Below are 24,704 nucleotides of genomic sequence, written 5' to 3' on the forward strand. Positions count from 1 at the left end.
TCTCGTTCAATGTTGTGATTCTTTTCCTAGAATGACGATGAGAAGGGCTTCGATATTTCCCAAAATATTAAGATGAGACATTGTATGGTTTTGTATGTTTATTGATCTGAATAGTCTGTATTTTTAAGACTCTTAAAATTGCCTGTCCAATCATTTTTACATCAAGTTAATCATCTATTATATCGGATGCACCTCGTTGTCCTAATCCGCGAAACATCGTCTATTCAGATTCGATTGCCTATTTTCTCTCAAGTCGCTACGGAGTCTTTGATTCGATCATTCTTTGCAGACGATCGCGGTCGAACAATCGAGACGCGATTAAGAGGGAAATCGCCTCGTTCTTACGTTACTTTTTCAGCTGCAAATCTCACGTATCCTCGAGAATGCTCGTTAAGAGAATATTTTAGATTTCCTATAGGTTAATTGGCGCCGATTCTCGAGTTACCACCTGCAAAATTGGAAACCGGTTTCTCTCATTACGTCGTTCGCGTACGCGTCTTCTCTTTGAGAACGATTCGGTGTCAATGTTCACGGGACTCTGCTATTATCTCGCTATGGAAAACAAATTATTCCTTTTGTAGCGGCACATACGCAACGCCGGTGGCGTTCCATTTCTCCTTAATACGGATCCGCCGCATAATTTTTCTACTTTGACGCATCTACTTTGAATTTCGTTTCGCATTTACACAAACTTTCCAGTCAAAAGACGTCACGAGAAGTATTTTAGAAAATCTTCGTGCCAGGTGGCAGAAGTAGGCTTCTAAATTACTAATAAAAAGATGAGTACGTACCTTTCACAACGCGTTCCATTGAAAATTGGACTGACTGATTTGTATCGTTTTCAGATCAACGAGAACAATCGACAGGACGATCATCTGCGAATCTACCTTGGCGCTAATGCTTTACAAAGGTCTGGTTTGCCCTGAAACTAAGGTGAGCTTTTGACTTCCGCAATCACAGTGATTCGTGAAGAATTAATTCAAAGATATTCAACTTTCAGAGTTATCTAGTTTCGGTAGTTCTCCTTCGCAAGTCGTAATTGCGATGTTTTCCGTGGATAGCCATCGTCTTAACGGAGCGTACGTGTTTGTCGTTGGGTAATGCGTCAATGAAAACTGCGTGTCACGCGCACAGAGAAGTATCATCGCCGGTAAAAGCATGTCTCGTCGTTAGGAAAGCGACTGGAGCACATGCAGTCCGATTGACTGAATGCTCCGCGGACAACTTCGAAAGTAAGGCCTCGATCACGTTTTGTTCGATGTCTGCTTGCCGCTACGAGTAGTCGAGCTTCGTCCTCTTTTCCTCTGTTTTTCTAACGCACTATATCGCAGACAGTTCAATTCAATATAACAATTTTGTCGCTATGCGATATCCATTCCTCGCGAGAGGAAAATCAAAGGATTTGCGAGGAGGTTTCAGAAGACTAGGTACAGAAGCGCTCCACCGTATTCGAGACAATGGGGATAGTATAAAATGCAAACGTTATCGAGAGCCGAGCGTTTAAACGCGTATTTATTCTCGCGAGAATTCTTCGAAGATGTGCCACATTGACAAATACGCGCATCCGAGGCGACGCAATGTAGCCTCGTTCACCGTTAATGGACAAGATATGTTTTCGGATCTAAACTCGGTAGAGTTTCGCTGCTCTCCGGCGAAATATCGACCTATCTGATCACACCATGTCGCAGAATTTATTTATTTAACGGTCTCGTTGCAAGCGTATACGTAAGGGTGCACGCGAGGGATGAACGCGTTTAATCGAAAGTATACATAATTACATTTAAACTTGAAAGATGTAAGTGTTCGGCACGGCTACGCTGAGTTAAGAAGCAAATCTTGAAGACCCACCAAGAAAACCCTTTGGAGTCATACAAATCTCCAGTCACGCAACGGCAACATTGATGACTTTCAAGGTGACAAATGTCGTGCTTTTCGATATCACGTGCATTTAAGTCGTGGCTTTATGTGACGCGAAAACGGAGCCCTAAGTGTTCCCCGGGTTGCGAGGAAATGGATCCTCAAAGTTGCCGAGTTTATCTCAGAACTGTTGCCGCGGTGCGTCAAGGGATGCGCTAAGGGGGATGCATCCGATTCAAGCGGAGTGACAATTCCGCGGAGAGCGGCAAATAGGAGCCGAGAGGGTGATGGAAAGGAGAAAGAGACACGTGGGACAAGAGGGAAGTCGCGATTGGTTAAGCCGGTTGGAAAAGCCCGCCTGGTTGCTCGACCGGCCGGCACTTCGCTCAGTTCTCCACTGTGCTCCGAGCGAAACGGAGCTTTCGCCAACCAGATTCACGGAGACCCTATCTTGCGCTTCTTCGATTATAAATCCCGCCTCGATCGATCGATCCATCCATCTCGCGATAGTAATTCGCGTGCTCCCGACACCCGTGCCCGACGGGCAAGTTTCACGGAGGATTCTTCCTCTGAACGCTCCTCTGCAGTTGTTTACCGCGGTCCGTTCGAGGGCAAAACAATAGAAGAGGAAACTATGCTCGTGGACGAAAACCCGTCGCTGTCAACGGTTTAGGACGCGTCGATAAAGCCAACTGTCGCTTCGAAAAAAAGTGAGCTTATCAGGGAAAGGATTCGTCAGGATCACGGTGAGTTTTTTTTTTATTTTTGCGACGTTGTTTAGATTTGAAGGCTGCAACGGGAGGATCCATGATCGTCGTATTTATGCTTGATCTTCATTTTTTCATGCTCGATAGTTCGATAGTTGATTCAGTGGAGTCTTGATACGATCGGCTTATCTGCTACGATCTTAATTGTATTTCCATTTGATGAGTTCGGGTGATCGATGACTGGTTTTCAATTTTCCAATGGTGATCCTTAGATTTGATGTTTGCGAGTGTAGGGCAACCTCGACAGCAATTGATCGCCACTTGGTCCATCACTTTCTCAGAATCACTTTTATACCATCAGAACGAAGCGTGATTCCACGTAACGATAGTTGAATTAGAAGAGTTTCGAAGCTCAAGGATGCATCCATCAGTCATGGTCTTAGATGCAGGTCCAATTACAAAGTGTGTGTGATCGATAACGGATGTAAATCATCTTCTATTAAACAATTTTTGACGTGTCGTTTTAAAATCAAGTTATATAATTCCGATCTTTAGATCATTAACGTCTATCTTGAGTACTTGTGTCGGTATAGATTACCGTTGTCTTCAAGATACTTTGTTGCAAAGTGTACCTCCTTTTGTCTCTCGGTCTGTTTATTTTTACAGTGTCAGAGATGTGAGAAATCGACGGGTACAATATAGAAAATAATTTTGTTCGATCGAGCACTGGCAAAAGGTGACCCTATATTATCAAGCGTCCGTCATGCTACGGATGAAAGTTGTGAAACAAATGGAAGAACTCTCGTTTGTATTCGATCCGTTGAAAGTATTAATTGCGCGAGTGATTTGCGTACAAAAAGTTTGACACAGAGTTGGTAACGAGAAAGTGGAGACCTGATCGAGAAAAATGAATTTCGCGATCATCTTTCGCCTTAAAAAGCTGAAAGACCTTGTTTTTCTTTAATTCGAGTCCCAACTTTCTTTCTTCGGTTTAGTATTTGAATAATAACAACTTTTATGGTGCAACTTTTTTTGCGCGACGATGTAGTTGCACTTTTCTTTAACAGCTCACCTTTTTTTTATGGAATAGAGATGCAGCCTGCCCCAGTTTCTACAATCACCCTATATTTTGCGCAAGCGAGAATGAGCTCACACCAATGCGTCCCATTAACCCTTTGCGTTAGTTGTTGATTAAACGAACACGAAAAGCATCGTTAGCTGGCAGTGACTCACTCGCAAGTAAATATGAATAAACAAAGGGGTTAAGGTGTTAAGCGACGGTTGTTCAAAGAGGGCAGAAGCGCCGTTGGAAATTTTAGCAACGCGCCGCGTCAGGAATGCAGAATGGGGCAGCCTGTCGTGGAATTCTAGTTATCGGCTATTCAGATCGAAAGGCTTGCGCAGCGTTTCACGATTTGCGGTTTCCGTTCCCTCGTGCATCTTTAATCGACTCGGTTTGCGGGCCTATTGATTTCTCGCGTTAACGCGATCTCGAATTCAGAACGCGAAATCGCCCCTTGATTGGCATTAATCGCACCAACGCGTGCACTCGCTGCTGGCTCGGAGTTATCAGGGGGAAATTCGCGTAGAACCTCGACACGGTTTTCCCCACTCTTCGTTGAACCGTGAAAATGGTTCGCAGCGTAATTTGGCAGAAGCATCAGGGTACCCTAAAAAAATATCGCGCATTTCGAAAATGTAATTTATGGAGTAAATATTTAATAAATAGAGGCTCCGTTCTCGAGGTAATCGATTTTAATTTAATTTTAATTACAAAATATTTTCAGCATTCCCGTTCGAAGAAGAAATTTTTCCTTTATAAAATAAAATTTTATTCCAAATTGTCGATTCACGTTTGGACGAGAAATCGGTCCCTGTTTGCTTTGCGATTCGCAGGACACCCTGTACATTTTTCTAAGTGTCGAACGATTCATCGTGGGAGTTTGTTCGCAATTTTCACGGCGAGAAAACCACGTCGCGATTGAAACACGTCGCTTTACACAATGCGCAAAAGTTTCCTTTATGACAGAATGGCTCGCGACACAAACCGCGACATCAACTTGGCAAAGCTTTTACTAATATCAGCTCTTTCATGCGGATCAGCCTAAACGACGTTCGCGGATAACATATATAGAAACTATTCGAACTGGGTCGCCACCTTTTCCCCCTTTCCTATTCCGCAATACCCTCCTTGTATCCAATCCCGCCCAACTCTTCGCGCTCACGAAATTGCATCTGTTTCATCGGCATTCAGGAAGAGTGCCAAACTTTCGTTTCCCTACTGTTTCGCTAGGCTGCGGGAAACCACTGTGCGTCTTCCTCGCCAGGGAATTCATGCCGATTTTCGCGATATATACCAACCCTTCGCGCTAGCCATTTTTCCTCGAGCGATATTTCATGTAGAAATCAATGTTTGGAAGCATTATATTTGAATATTTCACGTATCTACACATCCTACAGACATACACTCTTCGTTAAGACTCCGATTACATTGAATTATATATTTATTCGAGTAAGCTAGAACTCGAATCCTCTATTTCGCAAATGCAATTTATATCGTTGCCAACATTCGAAAAGCTCTGTTGATATTTCTCGTGGCACGCAGACACGGGATACATCGTGCTCTTCCGGTTTGATGCGTCGAAGAGCGTCAAAAAATATATTTCAGCGCGCGATCGCACCACCGAATTGCGGTCGAGATAACTTTGTACCCTTTCGGCACGACGCGACGGTACGTAATACGTGCAACGCGCAGACACAGACTGTTCCCGGTTTAATGTACGGTGTCCCATAAGGTTCATATATCTCCCTTTACAACCAGGAAACGAGCATGGTCCCTTTGCAGCGAACAGCATTCATAAATCCAAAGGGAAGTTCGCCGAAGAGGAAGGGCACTCTTGTCCCGTTGTCGCGCTCTTGTTTCTTTTTTCTTTCAACGCACGAAACGATCGAACTCGGGCCCCGTTTAACCCTTCGCGGTGTCCGTCAAGCCTCCAGCCTCTATATTTTATTAATAAGTTGTTCGTTTGGACGAATTAATACTTGTGCACGAATATTATAAACTGAAAGCCACTGCAAAAGATAATACTCATTCCATGCAAATTGTGCGCAATTGAAATAGCAGACAAAGCGTCAGCGATTAATTTTGATAGATCGTAGTTCGAAGCAGTCATCGAAGAATGAGAGTGGAGTTGTCGAAGAGCGATTGTCGCAAGAAGAATTGCAACGGATCCAACGATCCGCGGATACACGACTCGCGACCGGATGCAATTTCGCCGGGACCAATCGCGTCGCGAGAGTGTTTTATCGCGCCTCCGAGTCCACCAGCCATTGTTTTTTCATCGAACCGCCATTTTCCGTCGATCACCGGCGATTCATCGCTTCCAACCTTTCTCATCGCGTTGATAGAAAAATGTTTTTTAGAAACAGCGATGAAACAGACAGTTCTCACTTAAAATGAACAGAAAAATGGTGAACAGGAACATTGAATAAAATGAATGTAATTTATTTCAACGCGAACTTTCTGAAGCAAACTTTTTTCGACTCGGTGGTACGTCTTGAGGATTTCTCGAGTCGATGTTGACCGAGGAGGCGTGCGACGTTTTCATTCGGATTTCTCATTTCTATGGGAACGTTCGTCTTCTGGCGCCCTTCGGCGGAGCAATTAGCGAGCTCGCAGCCGCGAAGCAATTATCGAGGACACGCGATATACGGGGCTCGGCTCGAGGGACTCGTACGTTTTACGAGAATCGGTAAATATTCGGTCAAGAGGTCATCGGGTGCATCGATCGATTTTCGTCAGCGCTATGAGCGGGTCGAGCGGGTCCAGTCCATCGACAAAAATTCATCAATGTATCAGAACTGTAGGCAAAGTTTGCAAACTTGTCGTTCTGACGATATTTTTGGTTGTTTACTCTTAAGTGACTCGTACGTCAAGCATTTTGACGAATTATACGACGGACGTTTCGAGGGTTACACGCGTGTTTATTAAAACATATTATTGAAACACCATTTGTCTTCCTTTCACTTTGGACCTTCGTCATTGACTGTCTTATCAGTCACACCTTCTCCAATTTGTGATAATTTGAATATTTAATATCTTGATTGAAGTTAGCAGAAGTGCTACGAAACTGTGTTAGAGGTGGAATTTTAATCGACGACCGTATTATTTCCGAAGTCACTTGCTGCGCGAAGAATTTGCAGCGCTCTCTAAGGGACAATTAAGTATCGGGGGAGCTAATGATAACCTAATATCGCTGTAACGAGTTCTCAAACGATACCAGATAGATATTACGGGGCGTGCAATTATCCCAGAAGTGTGCTACACTCAGACGAAAATTGTATATGGAAATGAAACGGAATATGGCGTCGGTGCGACCGCAACTCCAACGCAGCTAAATTGACAATTTCGCGTAGTCCTGGACGCGCTTGCGTTTATTTCTGAACGATCCATTTCCGAACACCGCGGTCCAGAATTATCTGCAATCCCGGTGATTGGTTGGATCGTTCAATATCGATCCGATCGGGTGTCATGGAGCTTGCATTTTTCTATATTTACATTTGAACGAACGTTAACCTCTTCGTTAATCCTCGCTAAAATGATCGAATATTCGCGATGAATAAAATACGAATTTCATTTAGATTCCGTTACCTCTAATCTGGGGGGTGGTTTACTCGTCTGGCCTCATTTCTAAAATAACAAGTCGTTTTATTCTATTATGTTACTCGTTCTAAAAGTATCTGATTGTATTACTTGGCATAAGAATATAACAGGATAGAAAATGTTTGTTCGGTTATTAATGATTTTAATTACCTCTACGTTTCTACGTTGCAAACGTTGACCGTCGCGATCCGTCAACTATTAATCATTTCGATCGTAGCACCTGTCGTATTTGTTTGAATAAATATTCATGGACGTTGCGCTCACAACAAAATGCTCTATGTATCGTGGGAAACAGCGTCCGATCGGTGGAAGATTAATCGTTTTCTTTTTTAGAGGATATCGCTGTCGCAGCTCGGAATCCGTGTCAGAAATTAAATGTTTGATATCGAAACGCGGGGTGTAAGTTCAAAAGAGGAATTCGCACGAGCGAGGATCGATCGAAAGAGACTGCGAATGAGTTTATAACTCCGTATAGATGTCCTTAATTCTTTAACAATGAGAAATGTAAGTTTGCATCGACGCGCATGCGGCAGCGCTTTGAAGTGAGCCAGTCGGTCGAGTCGAAGAACTAATACCTAATCAAAAACATTCAAATTTTGATATCTCAAACTGTCACACGGGATGAGACTGTATGCAACATTTCAGTATTCCAGCAGGTTGCAAATGTGGCTCGAGGAAAAGTGTGTACAAACACTTAAAAATACAGCGAAAGTACTGTGTTAAATTTTCGTGTTTTTTTCTTTTTTTTTTAAATAGTTCGGTCAGTGTGTTTGTAGTTGTTTCAAAAGTCAGTGTTTTCTGTAGTTCTTTTATCGGTTACACTTTCAAATACCGCGCTTGACTCGGGTCGGCGAAAAAAATGCAATATGCATGAACCCCAGTATACTCGGGTTAGAGCGTTAAGCGGTTAACGTGTATCTCTGTCTAGCTGGTATAATTTATTTCATGGGATTGATGCCGTCCACGGGAGCCCATAACTTTCGTCATTTCTCCGATCAGGTGGAAGACCACCTAGAAAAGAAATGGAGAAATTCTCATCGATGTAAGAAGCGAACACATGTAAATCGTGTGACCCCTATTCGGGACACGATTCCGACAGAAGTATGTACAGGAAATCCTTGCCAACCGTAGGAAATCGCTATACTCTCTTGTTTTAGTTGCTGTAAATTACGATTCTTCCGAGTACTGTTCAGAAACAATGCCACGATTCGATAGAACAAAATTATTAATTCCAAAGCAGCAGAAAACAGGGAAGTATAGTAGCATTTATCTCCGTATAATTCTTCGTTGGCAATAAATTCAAAAATTATTTGCTACATTTTGCGGAACCGACCGAGAGGAAATGCAATTTCGCATACGCGTGCAAACATCCGTACCCAAATTCCACCCGAAAAACACCGAACGGATGAGTTAGCGAAACGAAGATACCCTCGAACAACCGTGTGCGCAGCAAACTTCGTTAAAGCGTGCAATGCAGATGTTACGTAATCGTTTGAATTTCGCGCGCACACGTGCAAGTGATTGAGAAAGTATACGCATCGCTGGTTCCTGTTTGGCCATCAGCGCGCGTATGTCGTATAACATGAATCGTGCAGTTCCCCGTCTATCTATTTCCCCGTTTTACATTTCGTTGCTTTTGCAATATTTTTTAGGCTACGTTGAAAGATCGCAAATTTCATTCGCGTATTATTCTTCTTATCAGATCGCTTAATTTGTATTCCTTTCAAATTTAATTAAAAAAGACGCCGATTATTCAAGGAAGCAAAATTTCCAAGCCCTCTCCGCGAGCGAAAGGAGCCAACGGATGAAAAGAAGCGCAAAAGAACGGAGGAGCGTGGTGAGTTCCGTCGTCGGTGCTTGTTCGCGTCATTAATTCGATCCGTATTTTTCTGTTGTCGCGTTACAAGCGCAATCGCTGTTAACGTTAAGTAACGACAAGCCGAGAATCGATTTCTCGGATCGAACTGTCCACGGCTTATCTCGACGTCTTGACGGGCCCAAGTCTCCGCCGGACCGACTACTTTTTCTCGCTTTTGCGGGGCCTCTTATTGCTCGCGCTATGCCGCGTCGCTTGGGCCCAGCCGACGAAGATTCGTGGGACTGAGCGTCGTCGCTGTTTCGCATGAGTGTATGTCCCGTAAGGCCCGAGCCACGATGAAAATTTCATCGCACGCGAGAAAAGGAGCGGTGGCGAGACCGAACGGCCTGCATACGTAATACGCCTTCTTAGCTAATATAGGCCGGTTTCGTTTTGGGGCCACGGGCCCCCCCGCGGCCCTCTTTGCCGATGACTCGTTAAAGGTTTCTCCTTTCGATGAAAAGAACAGCTGTTTCTTCCGCCGCGGTCTATTCGGACCACCGTCGAGATTTCCTCGACGCATTTTTAACCGTTCCGACTCCAAGCCAAGAAATTCTTTGATTACCGCGATGGAAAAGATCAAGTAGAGAGGGTTTCTTCGGATTAATGGAGTCCATAGGGCAAAAAGGACAGACCTAAAGCCCACTGAGCGAAAAAGTAGCGAACACGCAAAAATCCAAAAATCCGTGCATCGAGCCAGCACGAGGACCGGAGAACGTTAGGCGCAACGTCCTCGTTCAGGCTATTAACCTCGATCATTGGTGATGTTGGGCAGCGAGGAAATCGAGGGACCACTTTCGTTCGATACGCGAGCGTTTCGTTTCCCGGAAACCTGTGGCATAAGCCGACGGTTAACGTCGATCATTAATTCCCATCACCATATAGTCTGAGAGGATCTCGTGTCGGTCGTGCGCGCGGATACTCTCAGCGCACACACGCGCGAAGACAAGGATTCTGCGTGTGTTCGAACGTTTGGTGACGCGCGCACCATAACCATGTGTGGTCCGCAGGAGAGAGATAAAGTGAAAACCATGGGGCCACGCTGTCTCGCGATCCAACCTCGATCTCAGGGCCGTTCGCGCCGCGCGTTTCTTCCCGCTCCGGTTTTCGTCTCGATCCCTGTCCCCCGCCCGACCAAAACTTACCTCGAGGGGGTACGTCACGTTTTAGGCCCTGGACGATAGGTAAATCTTGAAGCTTGATGCCTTCAATTTCGAGAAATAACAGAGTAGAAGATCGTCTAACTTTGATAGTGGTGGCGATAGAGGTAATCATCCTTTAGGGGGTATGAAATTACAAAAAAAAAGAAAGGTCAAGATTACATACGCCTGCTCTCAAGATTTGTCCCTGATTTAGATGTCATATCGGTGTTAACACGTGGCGCCACTAGTTTACCTGCTCGCCACGCGCCAAAACAGTCGTGGCGCCTTGATTCTTGAAAATAACCAGCGAATCCACTCATCCGTTAACCCTAGAATTCTTAAATTTGTTGAGCTTTCCTCATCTCTCTAGCATTTGTAAGAGACAATTCCTCCAATTTTTGAGGTACCAGCGAGCTGCTACACTGCTGGACTCTGTGCACCATCGGGCGTGTCTCGATTCCAACGAAGAGCTGTTACGTAAGATGTCTCGCGTGTACGGAACCGTAAATTCGGGCGACCTTAATTTCGATTCGTCTGGCACAATCGACGCTGCGGCTTCCGCTTTCGTTCGACACGTCCATTTATATATCTCTATGTGCTAACCTTCTTTTCCAACGCCAGCTTTATTAGATTTATTAGTTAACATCCCAGTATTCGTACAATTCTCGTAAATCTTCCACTCCGAGTGAGCTTATACCAGAGTTGTAAACGTTAATGGAGCTTTATCTGTTCGATGCACTCGTACTTACATCTGTCGGCTATCCAAGTGCTCGCTGCCCGTCGTAGTTAGTTTATTCGCCAGGCAGAGGCACGTGGTCGGTTAGTTAACGAGCGAACGTGTTCGCAGTTTCCTTCGGAGCGCGAATGCAGAAACATCGTTGGATGGTCCGCGAGTCTAGATCTATTCGGGGGCAAAACGATCGAGAACAAGCGATCCACGAGCCGACAATAACTTTCTAACGATGTAAACCGTAATTACATATTGGTGCGTGGCTAGTCGTGACGAGGAGATACGCGAACACGCTCGTCGTCGCTTTTTGTTGCAACCTCGTTTCTTCTCATCGATTGGCACCGTGAATAATACGCGAACTCGTTCCTGTAACAATTCGCTGTAGCCGGATGAGACAAAACAACGGCTGAAAAATTCCTCTGCTTATTATTAGAGTGGAGCAAAACTCTCTTCTAGGCAACAATTTAAAATTATCGTCAAACTAGATTAGTCAAAAGGTAGTAGTTATTGATGAGTCGCAAAGAAATTCATTTTAGAGCACTTTAAACAGCAGAATGCTTGTATAAACTATTTTAATTCGACTTCACGACTCATAATTCGTCGCGTGCATGCGAGTACACACGCGAACGTCCCGGTTCCCTAACCTTTGGGACGCAATAATTGCCGAAGAACGTTCGACTCGTAGTCGATTCACGCGTTATCGACGAAGTTAGCGCCGCCAATTTTTGCGTCTACTTTCTCCGGTCTTCCTGTTTTCCTCCGATATCCTCCGGGCGTCCTAGCCTCGCGTCCATAAATAATAGTTAAGTAGAAATACGACTCCGCTGAGTAGGCAACAAATATTCAAGGTGCGGGGAGGCGGTAGGGGTCGTGGAAATTGACATAAATTTCCCAACGTGACTTTTAGGAAAGCTACGGGCGAGTTTCGGTACACGAGGTCTGGCGACTGCCGGCGTATTCCCCTTCGAACGTTTCTATCCGTCCGTGAGAAAATATTTGCTCGCGAAGCTTTTACCAAGATTAGCAATATTCGATCTCTCGACCGTAAGCCACGCTTGGCAAATTGTAGAATTAGAACGAATTGATATTGCAAAGCCCACCTGATATAGAGGTACAGGCCGTTTGAACACCATCTGGAGCACTCTTCTAGTTTTTAGTCGTTCGATCGAGCAATTAGAATACTGTTGGTGGCCCATGGCATGAGTTCGTTAATCAGTGACCGATATATAAACCGGTATCATCTTCAATCAAAATACATGGAAATTATTACTTCTCTTCAACTGTGCTTTCCGTCGATAATTGCTTACGAAAATCAATTTCACCTACGTATAAACTTAACTAGAACTCAAGATTAGAGTACGCCATAGAAGTCTCTATAACTCTACAATCTGAATAAGGTTCGTCTAATCTTCTTTCCATCGTACCAACAAAAAGAGTATGTCTTCCATCCCCTTCTTCTAATTTGCTTCCGCGACGGGGTTGGAAAACTTCAAGATGAACGTTCTCCTCTGTTTTCCAAAACTTCAAGGTCGCATCTCGCCGAATTTGGTGGCGACCTCGCAGAAGGCGGCATTCTTTGCTCGCTCGTCCATGCCGACCACGGTTCTTTCTTTGGGAATCTTACTCCAGAGAGAGGAGATCGGCGCCCGAAGCATCGTCTACCGTTAGCACGTGTCCGTCTCTCGATACGCCTCGGTCCCACGTGCAAATACGCACGATGGAAACCGCTTCCAGCAGGCTTTCCGAAGCCCGTACGAACGAGCATCCCCTCGTTCGACCCGCTTTCCGTGCCATCCAAGAATCACCCGCGCATCCTTGGCTCACTCGCCACGCTCTTTCGTCAGACTTGATTGTTCACGAGCTTGATTGTTCATCGATTCTACGAACATCATAAACGTAATCGTCGCGTAAAGAGCAAAGACAATTTTAGAGATTTCAGAGACGACCGGTCTCGGTCTCTCGAAATTCTGACGGCTCGAGAGATATTCGTCTTAATTCACGTTTACTAAGGAGGCTGTTATCGACAAATAGAAATCAGCAGAGCCGTGCGCACGGGCGAAGGCGATTCGTCGAACGTGACCCTTGCGCGTCGGCAAACTGATTCGCGCGTGTCCTGGGTGAAAGTATTGCTGTCGATCGACAATTTTCGATTCGATTTTACGGACGACGTCCGCGCGTCTGGGAATTCCAAACTTCTAGCCCACCTGGCCGATCCCCTTTCTTAGAATTTATTAATCGATTTCTTTAACCTTGTATATATTTAGTCCTTGCCCGTACAAACTTTTTAAAGGCAATTCTTTTTTTACGACTCGTTGCGAATAGGAAATGCTTGTGCATTTTACGAGGGCGTTTGAGAATGTGAATTCATGTTTACGATATCCCTGAGAAATGAAATGTTTTTTTTTTTTATCGAGTCTGTGACCCGAAGGCATTGTTACAGAATTCTCGATCATGAGAAACGAAACGTTTCCTCTGGTGGATTCGACTGCTCGATAAGATCGAGTTCACGCGTTAATCGTGTTTGCTCGAAAATGTCTAATACATGGGAAACCTGCGCAATGTAAACGGGATAAGCGTGTAAATTTCCAATTGCCAGTTTCACGTATAAATAACCTTGGGTGCGTGTCGATCGTTGGCAATTCACGAAACGGTCGACTGATAATCTATTAGTATCTTATCTCCGCTGACAAGTCCCTAGTGATTCATGGGACCGTGCAAGCAGATAATTTCCGTGCTAATCGGCATCGATGCGACAACGCTAATTAGTTCTACAATTATCCGTAGGTAGTATCAATTTCTATAACACGGTAAACTCTCGTTTCTAGCTAACTCGTATATCAGGATAGCGGACGTACAATTTTCATGGTTAGCGAGAGTGAGTTCGCTCGGCCGACCGATTCTCTTTGGCCTTGCGATCAGACCGATAACTTCACTGCAATTACATCTAATCCCTTTATTTATTTACACGTATATCTTCCTGTTTCTTTCTATTTTAATGCTTTCTACTCTCTTGTTAGTTTCTCAGTATGACTCAAATTTTATATACTCTTTTTCCTTCCCAAATGCATCAGGTGCAATTTATAATTCGCGGCCTCTGAAAATCTCGCAATTATCAACCATACGAAAATAACAGTATACTGCACATACACGAAGGTTTTCCCACCACTCTATGCTACAACTGCCCAACGCATAAAAATCGACAGAATCATGCTCCATTTATATTTCCGAACAATCTAATCTGCGAGCAATCTAATAATCGTGGTGCGTAAGATCGACGAGGAAATAGAGCGTGTTCCGTAGATCGTAGCCTCAACCTAAGTCAACACGTCCGCCCGTAGCGATTTCTCGATCGATCCTCCCACTTTCTCGGTTCGGTTCGGTCCATTCAGTCGCGTTCCCTCGTTATCGGGCTCGTATCTCGGGTGATCGCCGATGAAAGGTATCGAACGAACGATTTCTCGACGCTCTCGAAAAAGGATGCGCCCGTCGCGGATGTCCAGATCGTGGGAACGTGATTCGTGGCTCGGTTCGGATAGGTCGCGACCCGACTGGGATTATTCGGGTACCTTGTCGGTCGCCGATGCAACACACGAACGAACGCTATATCGCCGGTCGCTTCATACAAACGTCGGGAGTATTCGTTCGAGCTCTTCCAGGTACCTGAATGAACTCTGCTCGGATAAAAGACTGATTCACCTGAACGTGACCGAAGAGGCTTTGCAAAATCTTTCATTGTTTAATTTTATTTATTTATTTCGTTTGTAAACGGATTAGATTCTAGAGCAAAGTACGAAAACGAACACGCGGAACACCTAATTGTAAAATTAATACATACAACTAAGGATCTGTTAATCAGCCTGGAATCCGTCAGCCTGGCGACATCTGTCAATAGAAAGTCCATGAATTTAATTCAATATTTGCTGTTTCAGATGACACGGAGAAGAGTGGCGGATCTGTGCGGGTGGCTCCTTTTGGCGGGACTCGTCTGCTGCTCGTCTTGTCAAGCCGTGTCGTCTACGATTGAGAATAAGACTGGTGAGTCTGCGATTTCGCTTTTAAACGTTAGCTCTGCAAAATGCTTTACTACTAATTAAACTGATTTCTTAAAACTCTGAATATTGGAGAGATTCCAGTGTCGAGCTGCTCGCAATCCACGAGAGAAAGACCTCTTTAATCTTCGACCCTCTTGTCGAGGGTTAGATTACGTAGCCAATAAAATATCCGAGTTCGCGCACCCACAGCTCTTATGGCTAGCTTTGCGACAGCCTTTGCGGATACTTCGATCGTCGTACTGCAGGAAGCTGCGGGAAAAGGGTTCAACTGGCACGATCGCTGGACCTTCAAGCCAACTCTGCGTCTTCGTATGACAAAAGCACCGTGTTATATGTTCTTACGAGACTATTTCTAGTTGCTGCCAACAGTTTCGCAGTTCTGATCGCTGTTGCTGCGATCATCGTTGAACCCGATCGAAACTGCATTAACCTCGATACTGAGTTAAAACGATGGACGTCGAATTGTCCCAGCTTCGATGCATTTTCCACGATTTCGTGTTCTTCGACGTGGAAAATTCGATGCAGGAGTCCATCTCCGTTGTCGAATCGATTCGTCTCGTGTTCCTTAGACTGTCCCGTTCGATTCAAAGCGCTGGCGAGTTTACCAGAAAAGATTTTCGGCTGCCGCGCGATATTTAGTAAAAATGTATCCGTATCGTCGAGAAATTTTGTGTACTCACGCTCGCACGTACGTGCATGTGTGGCTGAGCGTGTGTGGCGGGTCAGTAGGTCACTCAGCTCAGTGCTAAAAGAATACTCACGCGTGTCGATACACATGCAACGTAGGAAAACGCTTTTATTCGCGCTTGTACCGCGCCGTTCGGGATAATTACACGTGTGTGTAGAGGGTGTGCTAAAATTCAGATACACACGCTGTTCACGAAAGTGAGCGGGAGAGCGCGCGAGTAAACATGGGTCTAGAAATCAGCGTATCGTCGACGAAATTCTGTTTTTGATCGTTTTCTCTCTCGATTATTATCTCATCATTTATGCTCCTATTTAATGCTTTTCATGTTTTGTCAGAAATTGAACAGTCGTTTCGCTCCAAACTAGCGATGCGCACGAGACGAGACGAGATTTCTACGATCTCGATCTTGATCTCGAAAAATTTCGAAACGTGCATATCGATCTCGAATTTCCGACAATTTCGAATACATGATCTCGACGAGATCTTGAAATTTTTCCAATATGGACCTACGAACAAACAAAAGAATTGAACAAACGATTAATAATCATTTGACAGAGTAAAGACACTCGTAACTTCGCGCACATTCGATGAATTACTTACTATTTATCCACAAATAGTAACTCAGCCCTTATTTTCAATTTCTGAGGTATCCAATCCATTTTAGTCGGTGTATTTGTCACACTTTCGAGCGAGAACACCTAATAGCTGCAAACTACTCGCTGTTGCCAGTCCATTTTCAAATAATGGCACATAAACCAGACATAAAAGCACGAGAAAGTAACGCGACGCTTTTAAAGGCGTGCATGCGCTCGCATCACCGAACTTTGCTTTCAATATGCTTCCGTGCTTCGCTACGCGTATTATTCGTGCCAGCTGCACGCTTCTACGGTCTTCTGGAACGGATCTCCTCGGTTTTTCCCGAATATTAAAAATGTTTGTCGAAAGAAGTCGCGACGCAGGTTCGCCGAATACAAAAAAAAAAAAGAGGAGTCAGAGAAATGCGAGAGGAAGCGATAGCAATCTTTTACGGTTCGCGCGCAATAACAGTCGAGACTCTACTAAAACTAGGTATCCTATTGCACTGTCTGGGAAACTTAAGGGAGCAAAGTGGATTTCGAAATACAAACGCGTTCGAAAGGGTTGGAGGGTTTTAATTACGGGTTGGGAGTCTTTTAGGAGATGACCGGGCCAAAATGAGAAGAAAGTGAGATCGTTCGTTCGTTCGTTTGTTCCTTTGTTAGAGGAGATAGAGGAACAGCGTGTTCTATTTATTCCACAATTTTTCACGGATATGCTTTAAATTTCTATATGGGGTGCCTAACATTTTCGAGCGCCACTGTACAGTCTTCAGCTCGCTGCTAGTTTCTCGCAGTCGTGAAAGAGGCGCGAAGCTGATCGAGGAAACGGAAGAAGTATTGAGCACGGTAATTAAGATGGCGTCAATGTACCCTTTAACGCCCAGTGGTTCAAGACTCGTAACAATAAATCGGGGACGCGGAAGAAATTCATTCCCCTCGTCTCGACGACACGGCACGAACAGCGAAGCTCTTAACCTTAATGAATCTTTGCTCAGTCGTCGACGAATGGAGCAGTTCCCTCGAAAACAGTTCTACCGTCTCTATGTACTTGCGCTTTGCTTTAGCGTGCACGCGATACCGGCGAGCAATTATCGCGAGCGAGCTTCACCTGCTATCGGCCGCGACACTTTCGCCTACGTCTTTAGAGCCCGCTGGCATTTTTAATTCTCGATTGTTCGCTTCAAAATCGTCGCGATGAGATACACGCTGGTACTGCTTCGTCGAAATCGCTTATTTCTACTTCACGAAATGTAAATCTACTTGTAAAATTTGAAATTGATGCGTCGAATAAATCCACCTTTAAAAAAATGTAAAGCGGCATCCAATTTTTAAGGCCTCAAATTAGACAGACTCGTTACTACTATTAGAAATAGGTTGAATTCTTGGCGACTGTGTCTCGAGTAATTTGACAAGCGCAGAGTGAATAGGAATTGACGCGTAGCTGGAGATATTGCTAGGATTGTCGTGTATTATGCGCAAATGGAACGAGCAGCGTAGCGAACGACAGAGAGAGAGAGAGAGAGAGAGAGAAAGGGAGAGGGAGTGAGAGGGAGAAGGAAAGCGCACCGACTGAGTAACCGTGTTCGTACACCACGTACGTTTCGCATGACACGTGTATTTATGCGACACGACTCGAGTACTGGCGCCTGCAGGCCGTTTCGTCCCCGTGGGACATTCAGAGACACCGGTGAGGTGAACCTCGGCCCACTCCGGCATGCCGATGAAACATTTATCCGTCCGTCCATGCTCGTAACGAGAAACTGGAAGCAGGAAAAATAGAGAAACTGTCAGCCTGTCCTAGCCGTTGCGACTTTTCCTCTCTGGACGACAATTTTCCGTCGACGAAAACGCGAGATCTTCCGGTCTCGAACCCAGTCCCTTGACATCCAGACGAAATTTTAATTTAAATCCCGTCAATGTCCACGAATATTTGAATAAATCTACAATGTTGCGAATGAGATTCAATTCAAAACGTGACGTTACCACGAATACTTGAATTAAATTTTTGTCGGTGGCGTATGTTGAGATATTTAGGAAATTTTGGGGTAAATTTAGTTTCGGTACTTTTGGAGCAGTGTATTTATATTTTTCGCGTAAGTGTAACTAATGTATCCGCTGTTACGAGGACCCATGTAACGCATGTCGATGAAGATGCACCACAGACACACCGAACGCGAGTGTGCGTGCACTTACGTTCCATATCCCGCGAGGAAGCTTACCGATAATGGCTCTCGAGAGCTCGCGTTTTCTCCAGCATTATCGAGTCGGACGACGCGACGTTTCTATTTCTACTATATGTACCGTGTCCGTGGCAGACGAGTATCGTTTATGCTCGCACGTCTTCGGCGCAGGCTGCATGCGAAACATAAACGCGTTACGTTCGGGCGTCGATGGACGAGAGAAATTATGCCATAATCGACATGAATCTTTTACAGGGGTCAAATATATTCGTGAAACCTTTGCGACAGATTCCATTGAAACGATTGGAAGGGAACGTTGCGGTAAAAGTTCTTGCGTTATCTGGTTTAAACAAAAAATAGAAATAAAGGACTGTTCATATCGAACGGCGAATAGTTAAATAAAAGTATCGGCTACCTATGCATGGAGTTTTATTTTTGTGTTCCGTTTCTAGCGCGATACTCTGGCAGGGTCCGAAGCATTAGGGAATAATTTCACACTTCGCGACCCGGCTGGATTATGTATAGTTTCGATGCGGTCGCCATACTGGCTACGTACACGGCACTTCGTTTAAAAGTTTCACGGAACAGCCGACGTCCATTAAACTTTCCATGGTGGAAGGTACGTCGAGCTCGCAGGTGTCACGAGGGTCACAGAGCATAGAAACTAAAGCAGCATGTCCAGCGATAAGGGATCTATCCAGCTTCGAAGGCCTGAAAATAGAGCAATAAGTCTACCTGACATATCAATTTCAACTTTTATTAAAAGAAAACTACCTAAGGAACGACGTTGATACATCCAGTAAGTTTCTTCCGCGAATTCCAATTGGTCAAAAGCGCTGGACACGTTTAACCGAAAGTTGAGAGGCGAAAATGGTTTAATTGAAACCTCAAGACGTCACGGATGCGCGACGAGAATTTATAGCTATCACGTAAAATGGCCACTCGTTCATCTGTTTTCACATTCTAGCAGGTTTCGCGTTCCGGTAAATTTATGGTCATCGGGGAATCCGTGACGTTAGTAACACGTCTGCGATAAATCAGTCGAATCCGTGAGCCTGGTAATTGAAGGAAGCGTATAATAAAACTCGAATCAATTAATCAATCGTGACACGCATCACCATAATCCCAGATGCTGCCTATTTATTTACCTTCCAGCATTAGCAGTCAGTGGAATTCGGTGGAAGACATCAACAAATTTACAAGCGCAACAATTATTGAACGCTTCGCCGTTGCATCAGAAATCACGAATCGAACTTTTCTGTTTTCAGGTCAAAGCGAAAGCAAACCCCGCGTGTTTTCGCCCCGAATGGACTACGACGAATGGACGCCTCTAGGTCGCGGAGATCCCCTGAAGAACAACCCCACCTTCGACTACGTTCCTCCCGTTCTCGATAGAGTGCAATACTGGCTAGACTCCCACACCACCGAGCCGTCTACCAAACGTGACATCCTAGTCCTTGGCGTCACCGCGAAGAAGACCAGTCCCAAGATACCAGAGCAATTCCTGAAGTTCGTCGATGGGCCAAAGTTCACCAGGTCGAACCAGGACGTTTCGTTCAGAAACGACTACACTGGCAGCACTGGCGCGGAACCTCCGAAAGTCTTGCGCACGTCCAACTTCCGCAACGGACCGATCGACTACAGGAACCAGAACAGGATACAGTCTGTGCCAGCTAGCTATTACCCTAGTCCGTATTACAACCAAAAGTCGAAGCCGTACACGATGATGCTGCCTCCGCCGTTGGTCCAGAAGGACAAGCTGGTTAGCTTCGCCGAGCCAACTCAGCAGTTCAGCACCCAAACGGAAGAAGGACCAGTGATTCAGGAGTCCCAGTTCTACGCGATACCATCGAAGAACTATAATCAACACCCACCACCCCCTCAAACCCCCGCCAAGTCGCAGAACTTGTCCAAGCCATCCAACAAAGGCGCGATGGTCTCCCAAATCGAGACCATCAAGAGCGTCTACGCTTCCTCGTCAGCCCAGCCGACGAAGTCGAGATACGAGAGCATCACGACTCCGTCCGTTTCCTTCGAGAAGTCTAATTTGATTTACCAGTCCACCCAGACTCTCTCCGGTGGATGGCCTAGCAACGGTCCAGTGTCCACGCCAACCACTTCGGATGCGAGCCAATCCGGCTGGAGGACTCCGGACTACCCTCGCGATCAGTACGAGATCGATCACCACGTCGCCGCCTCGTCGAATCACGAGGTGGTGGTCAAGCAGAACGCCAACATAATCGTGGACGGAGACAGTAACGAGAACGAGGAGGTGGTCATGGGCCAAAAGGAAGCTTCGTCTGAAAAACTCGCACCAACCACTGCAAACGTTCATCCACCCGCGAATTCCTCTCTAGAACGTGTGAAAGAGAACGTGGACGAGGAGTCATCCGAAAAGATGCACATAGTCGTTGCTAACTCACCTGCCAGTCTCGATATCGAGTCTCAGAAGGCCAACAAAGGCCCAGTGGCCGTGGTGATGCCCATAAATTACTCTGAGAAGAAGCCAAACGTCTCTGGTTCAGACTCGATGCAATCCACCCCGAGCGTACCAACGAATTCGACGATAGAGGTCGAAGCGTCCAGCGAGAAGGCACCGAAAGCTCAGCCTCAGCCAGTCAGAAACTCCGTGACAATTTCTCCCGTCTTCTACGAGGATCCCCAGTCTCCCCAGTCTTCTGCTGTTTCCCCTAATAGAATGATTCCCTCCCATCTTCAGCACCCAGTTTCTCAGCCCACAGGTATGCCTCCGCTCTCCAGGTTCCCTGTTAACCCGATGCACGCGTTTGGACCACCCCAAGCTCCTCTTCAATCCATGATGCACTCGCAGTCCAGGCCCAACCACGCCATGATGCACTTCCTGGGCAGTATGCGACCGAATCTAGGTTTTCGAATGCCAGGACCGATGTCCATGTTCCCACCGATGGCCCACATCCACGCGCCACCCGCGAAGCCCATGATGAATCACATGGGAGCAGCCTCCATGCCCATGGATCAGTCGCACCGACCCCCGCAGATGCAAGACTTCGCTATCGGGTTCACTAATCCACCTGCATCCTCGTCTCTGACCATCCAAGCGATGGGAGCGGAGGAACACCCCTTCGATCATCATCGGTCTCGCCTACCTGACACGACGACTCTGATCACCACTCCTACTCCGTTCCTGCCAACCGCCAGCCCCACCGAGAATTCACCCGTCGTCGTGGACACCAAGGACACGGAGGTGAAGAATCAGTCCCCCCTGGGATCGATACTAACCAACGAGAGGGAAGAGTCGACGCGTCCTCCAGCGACGACTGCTCCTCAAGTGACCACTGTACCAAGCCTTACCACGGATCCCATCTTCTCGCACTACAAACAACCCGCCAAGCCTCTGCGTGGGCCTATGTACCTCATTATCCAGGGCCACTCGAAGGTCAAGACATACAAGCCTACCGTGACCAAGCACGACCTACCGATGCAGAAGAACGAGATCGTAGAGGGCGTCACCGAGAGGCAGATCTCGAAGTTCGAGCAGTTCATCAAGGAGAACACAAAGAATATAAACGTTAACAACGCGAATGCCGAGAAGAAGAAGGCTGAGGAGAAGGCAAGGGCCGAGAAGCTCGCGCAAGCTCACCAGGACAGTCTGATGAGCCTCGTGGAGAGCGGTTTGGGCAGCTTCACGGTGTCGCCTTCGTCCTCGGCGACAGAGGAGGAGCACCAGGCCAACTCCGTGACGACGATCGAGATCAATGGCAACTAAGACCCGTTCTCGCGTTTGGAAACATTTTCCCCGCGGTTGCTTCCGTGCGAATCGATTGGTAGACGTCGATTCTGGAACGCGACACGGGACGAGCGATCGAACGCGCGAATCTGAACACCCGCGCGAGTGTCTTGTGAACAGTGATTGGACGTTCGAGTGTCTTGCAAAACTTTTGGAGACTGTTCAGCTTCGGGTCGCTTGTTATGTTCGATATTGGAAGATCTTGGGGGTCCTGACGGGGTTTGAGGCTTTGGTTGGTTTTAAACTTCGCGACCAAGCAAAGTTACAGAACTGATCAGGACTTGCGAGACCTTCTGGTGTTGGATACTGCTGGGAGCGATTCGAATCCGACGTCACGGACACGGGAAACATTCGGGAGTGATCGAATCTTGTCGAATCGCGGCCAACGAGATACGTTTCGCGTGTCAGCGATTGCTCCTTGAGGTAGAGGCATCAGTAGTGGACTGAGCAGACTCCTTCGCCGGATGATATACCATGAATACGAGATGAAAGAATAGTCTTTGTAGACAAACTGTCTTGTTATTTAAAATTTGATATTTAAGCTTGCCTCCGACATCTAGCAATCTCTGATAATATTCATTTGAAAATTTCATTTCAGGCCTGTCCACTACTGGCGCGTTTACCTCGAACATCTGTTATTAATCTTACATTCACCGCGTTATTTATTATTTAATCGCCCAATTTCGCAGTCACCTTCGTAGAGGCTCAACGTGGCAGGTTCGCGATCAACCAGTCCTGCCTCGGTCTCATCATCGATGGGAGAAGCGCGCCAATTTCTAATGTGCCAGTATACATACACACGCATAACCCACGCACGCACACACAGACACACATAAATATACGCATACGTACACGTATACGAGGTATACGTCGCGTGTTGCGACGGACTAGCAGATTTGCTCAACGAATTCAGGCAGGTCGCGCAGCAAACGCATTATTCCTCCTTCTTTCTTTAGGGTACGCGCGGTAAACGTGATTTTCGATGGAAATTGATGCGTGCGCGATCGTCGTCGCAAACGACGTCCCTTCGCTCGTGTAACCCATCAGAGATAGGCGAAATTTGATTGTGTTCGATCCTGCTGAGGGCCAACCTTCGGAATTGTCTCATTTCATTTCAGAGTATTAGAAAAATCGACGAAGAAGACTTACTCGGTACGTTTCTAATAATATGTGGACAAATAAAATTGACAGGGTTCGTATATTATTAAAAAGTGTACTGTTTCTGTATATGATACGACTATTTTACGTTATAGACCAGATACATTAATCGAATAAACGAGTTCTCATTAAACGAACGAGTCGAACGACGACGATTCTGCCGACGGCCATGTGTGGATATTTATCGAAGCTGAACGTCAGCGACGAGCTTCTACTTAGGATTGTATTTATTGTAGTAGCTAAGAATTATTGCGATCAACGTATTTATTGTATCGTCATGCTGATCCACGACGCGAGGAAACTCTACGATATTACATGTATGCTCTCTCGATTCTACGCAGAAACAACGATAAGGTAAGTGTGCCAGCAGTTGACCATCCGTGAGACCACAGAAACATTTTTAAGGGAACGATGTTCGTCCATAAATGAAATAAACTCCTATCGGATCGATCATTTCTTAAACCAGCGAGAAATTGCTAAACGATTGAATCCCATCTTGACTCGTGCGATCTCTTAGCACGCGACTAATAGAATGGTCAACTATCGGTACGTTTACCTCGTTCCACATATCTCTGTGTTCCACGATAGCGAAATTAGCGTAGGTCTATTCGAAAACTCCAGTGCGTGTTGTCGGCGCACGGCACCGTTACTTACTCTTAGACGAACGAAATGCTCGATGCGACTTACATCATATTATTAACACTAGTCTTACATCCACCAGTTACCACACATATCGCGTAATTATACTAACGTCAACTTTGTACCGTTCCCCTTGTCCGTAGAAATTGGTAGCTGTCGATCCGTGTTCGCGCTACGACACCAATCGTCCGTTATTTACATATACCTGCACCTACACGAGTCGTGTGTGTTCCAAGTTACACGATACAAACGAAAAGAAGACGAAAACGAACGAGTCGCGAGCGTAGAACGGTCACTTGTGCGCAGAGGTGGGCGAAATTTAAATTTGGCCCATCGCTGCTCGTGCGTAGTAGCCTCGTCATCGTGCCACGCACTTAGGGTAGATTCGCACGGCGTGTACACGGGACAGATTGCGAGCATTGACTTCGTACGTACTATAGGTGTGTACTATGTTACATATGATAATTGTACCTGACGGACACACGTTCTGTTGATTTTTCCGTTTCTCAATAAATTATCGCATTACCGGCAATTAAACGTGTCAGCACAGCCATCGATCGTCGATCGAAGTTAATTTTAGATTTTAAAAACAATATCAAGTAAGGTTCCATCGCGAAAACGAGGCAATAGAAACTTGCACCCTTTCCATTCGTTGATTACAGAGGTGCGGGGGGCCTCTTCACGGC

The 24,704-nt window shown here is 45.8% G+C and overlaps 1 protein-coding gene across 1 annotated transcript; it reads left to right on the forward strand.

Moving 5' to 3' along the window:
- Positions 1–2,138: 2,138 nt before the first annotated feature.
- LOC128889390 (uncharacterized) lies at positions 2,139–24,545 on the forward strand. The gene is made up of 3 exons (XM_054146978.1): positions 2,139–2,603; positions 14,887–14,992; positions 19,724–24,545. Exons 2-3 carry the CDS (start codon positions 14,887–14,889, stop codon positions 22,198–22,200), a joined length of 2,583 nt encoding a protein of 860 aa, XP_054002953.1. The 5' UTR covers positions 2,139–2,603; the 3' UTR covers positions 22,201–24,545.
- The last annotated feature ends 159 nt before the right edge of the window (positions 24,546–24,704 follow it).

The sequence above is a fragment of the Hylaeus anthracinus genome, unplaced genomic scaffold (genome assembly GCF_026225885.1).
Source record: "Hylaeus anthracinus isolate JK02 unplaced genomic scaffold, UHH_iyHylAnth1.0_haploid 11997, whole genome shotgun sequence".
Classification (NCBI taxonomy): domain Eukaryota; kingdom Metazoa; phylum Arthropoda; class Insecta; order Hymenoptera; family Colletidae; genus Hylaeus; species Hylaeus anthracinus.

What these genes read in the sequence shown, in the direction of transcription:
- LOC128889390 (XM_054146978.1), top strand. Translation starts at nt 14,887, where the DNA reads ATGACACGGAGAAGAGTGGCGGATCTGTGCGGGTGGCTCCTTTTGGCG. An exon ending in TACGATTGAGAATAAGACTG is followed by an intron (nt 14,993 to 19,723) that starts GTGAGTCTGCGA and finishes TTCTGTTTTCAG; the next exon opens with GTCAAAGCGAAAGCAAACCC.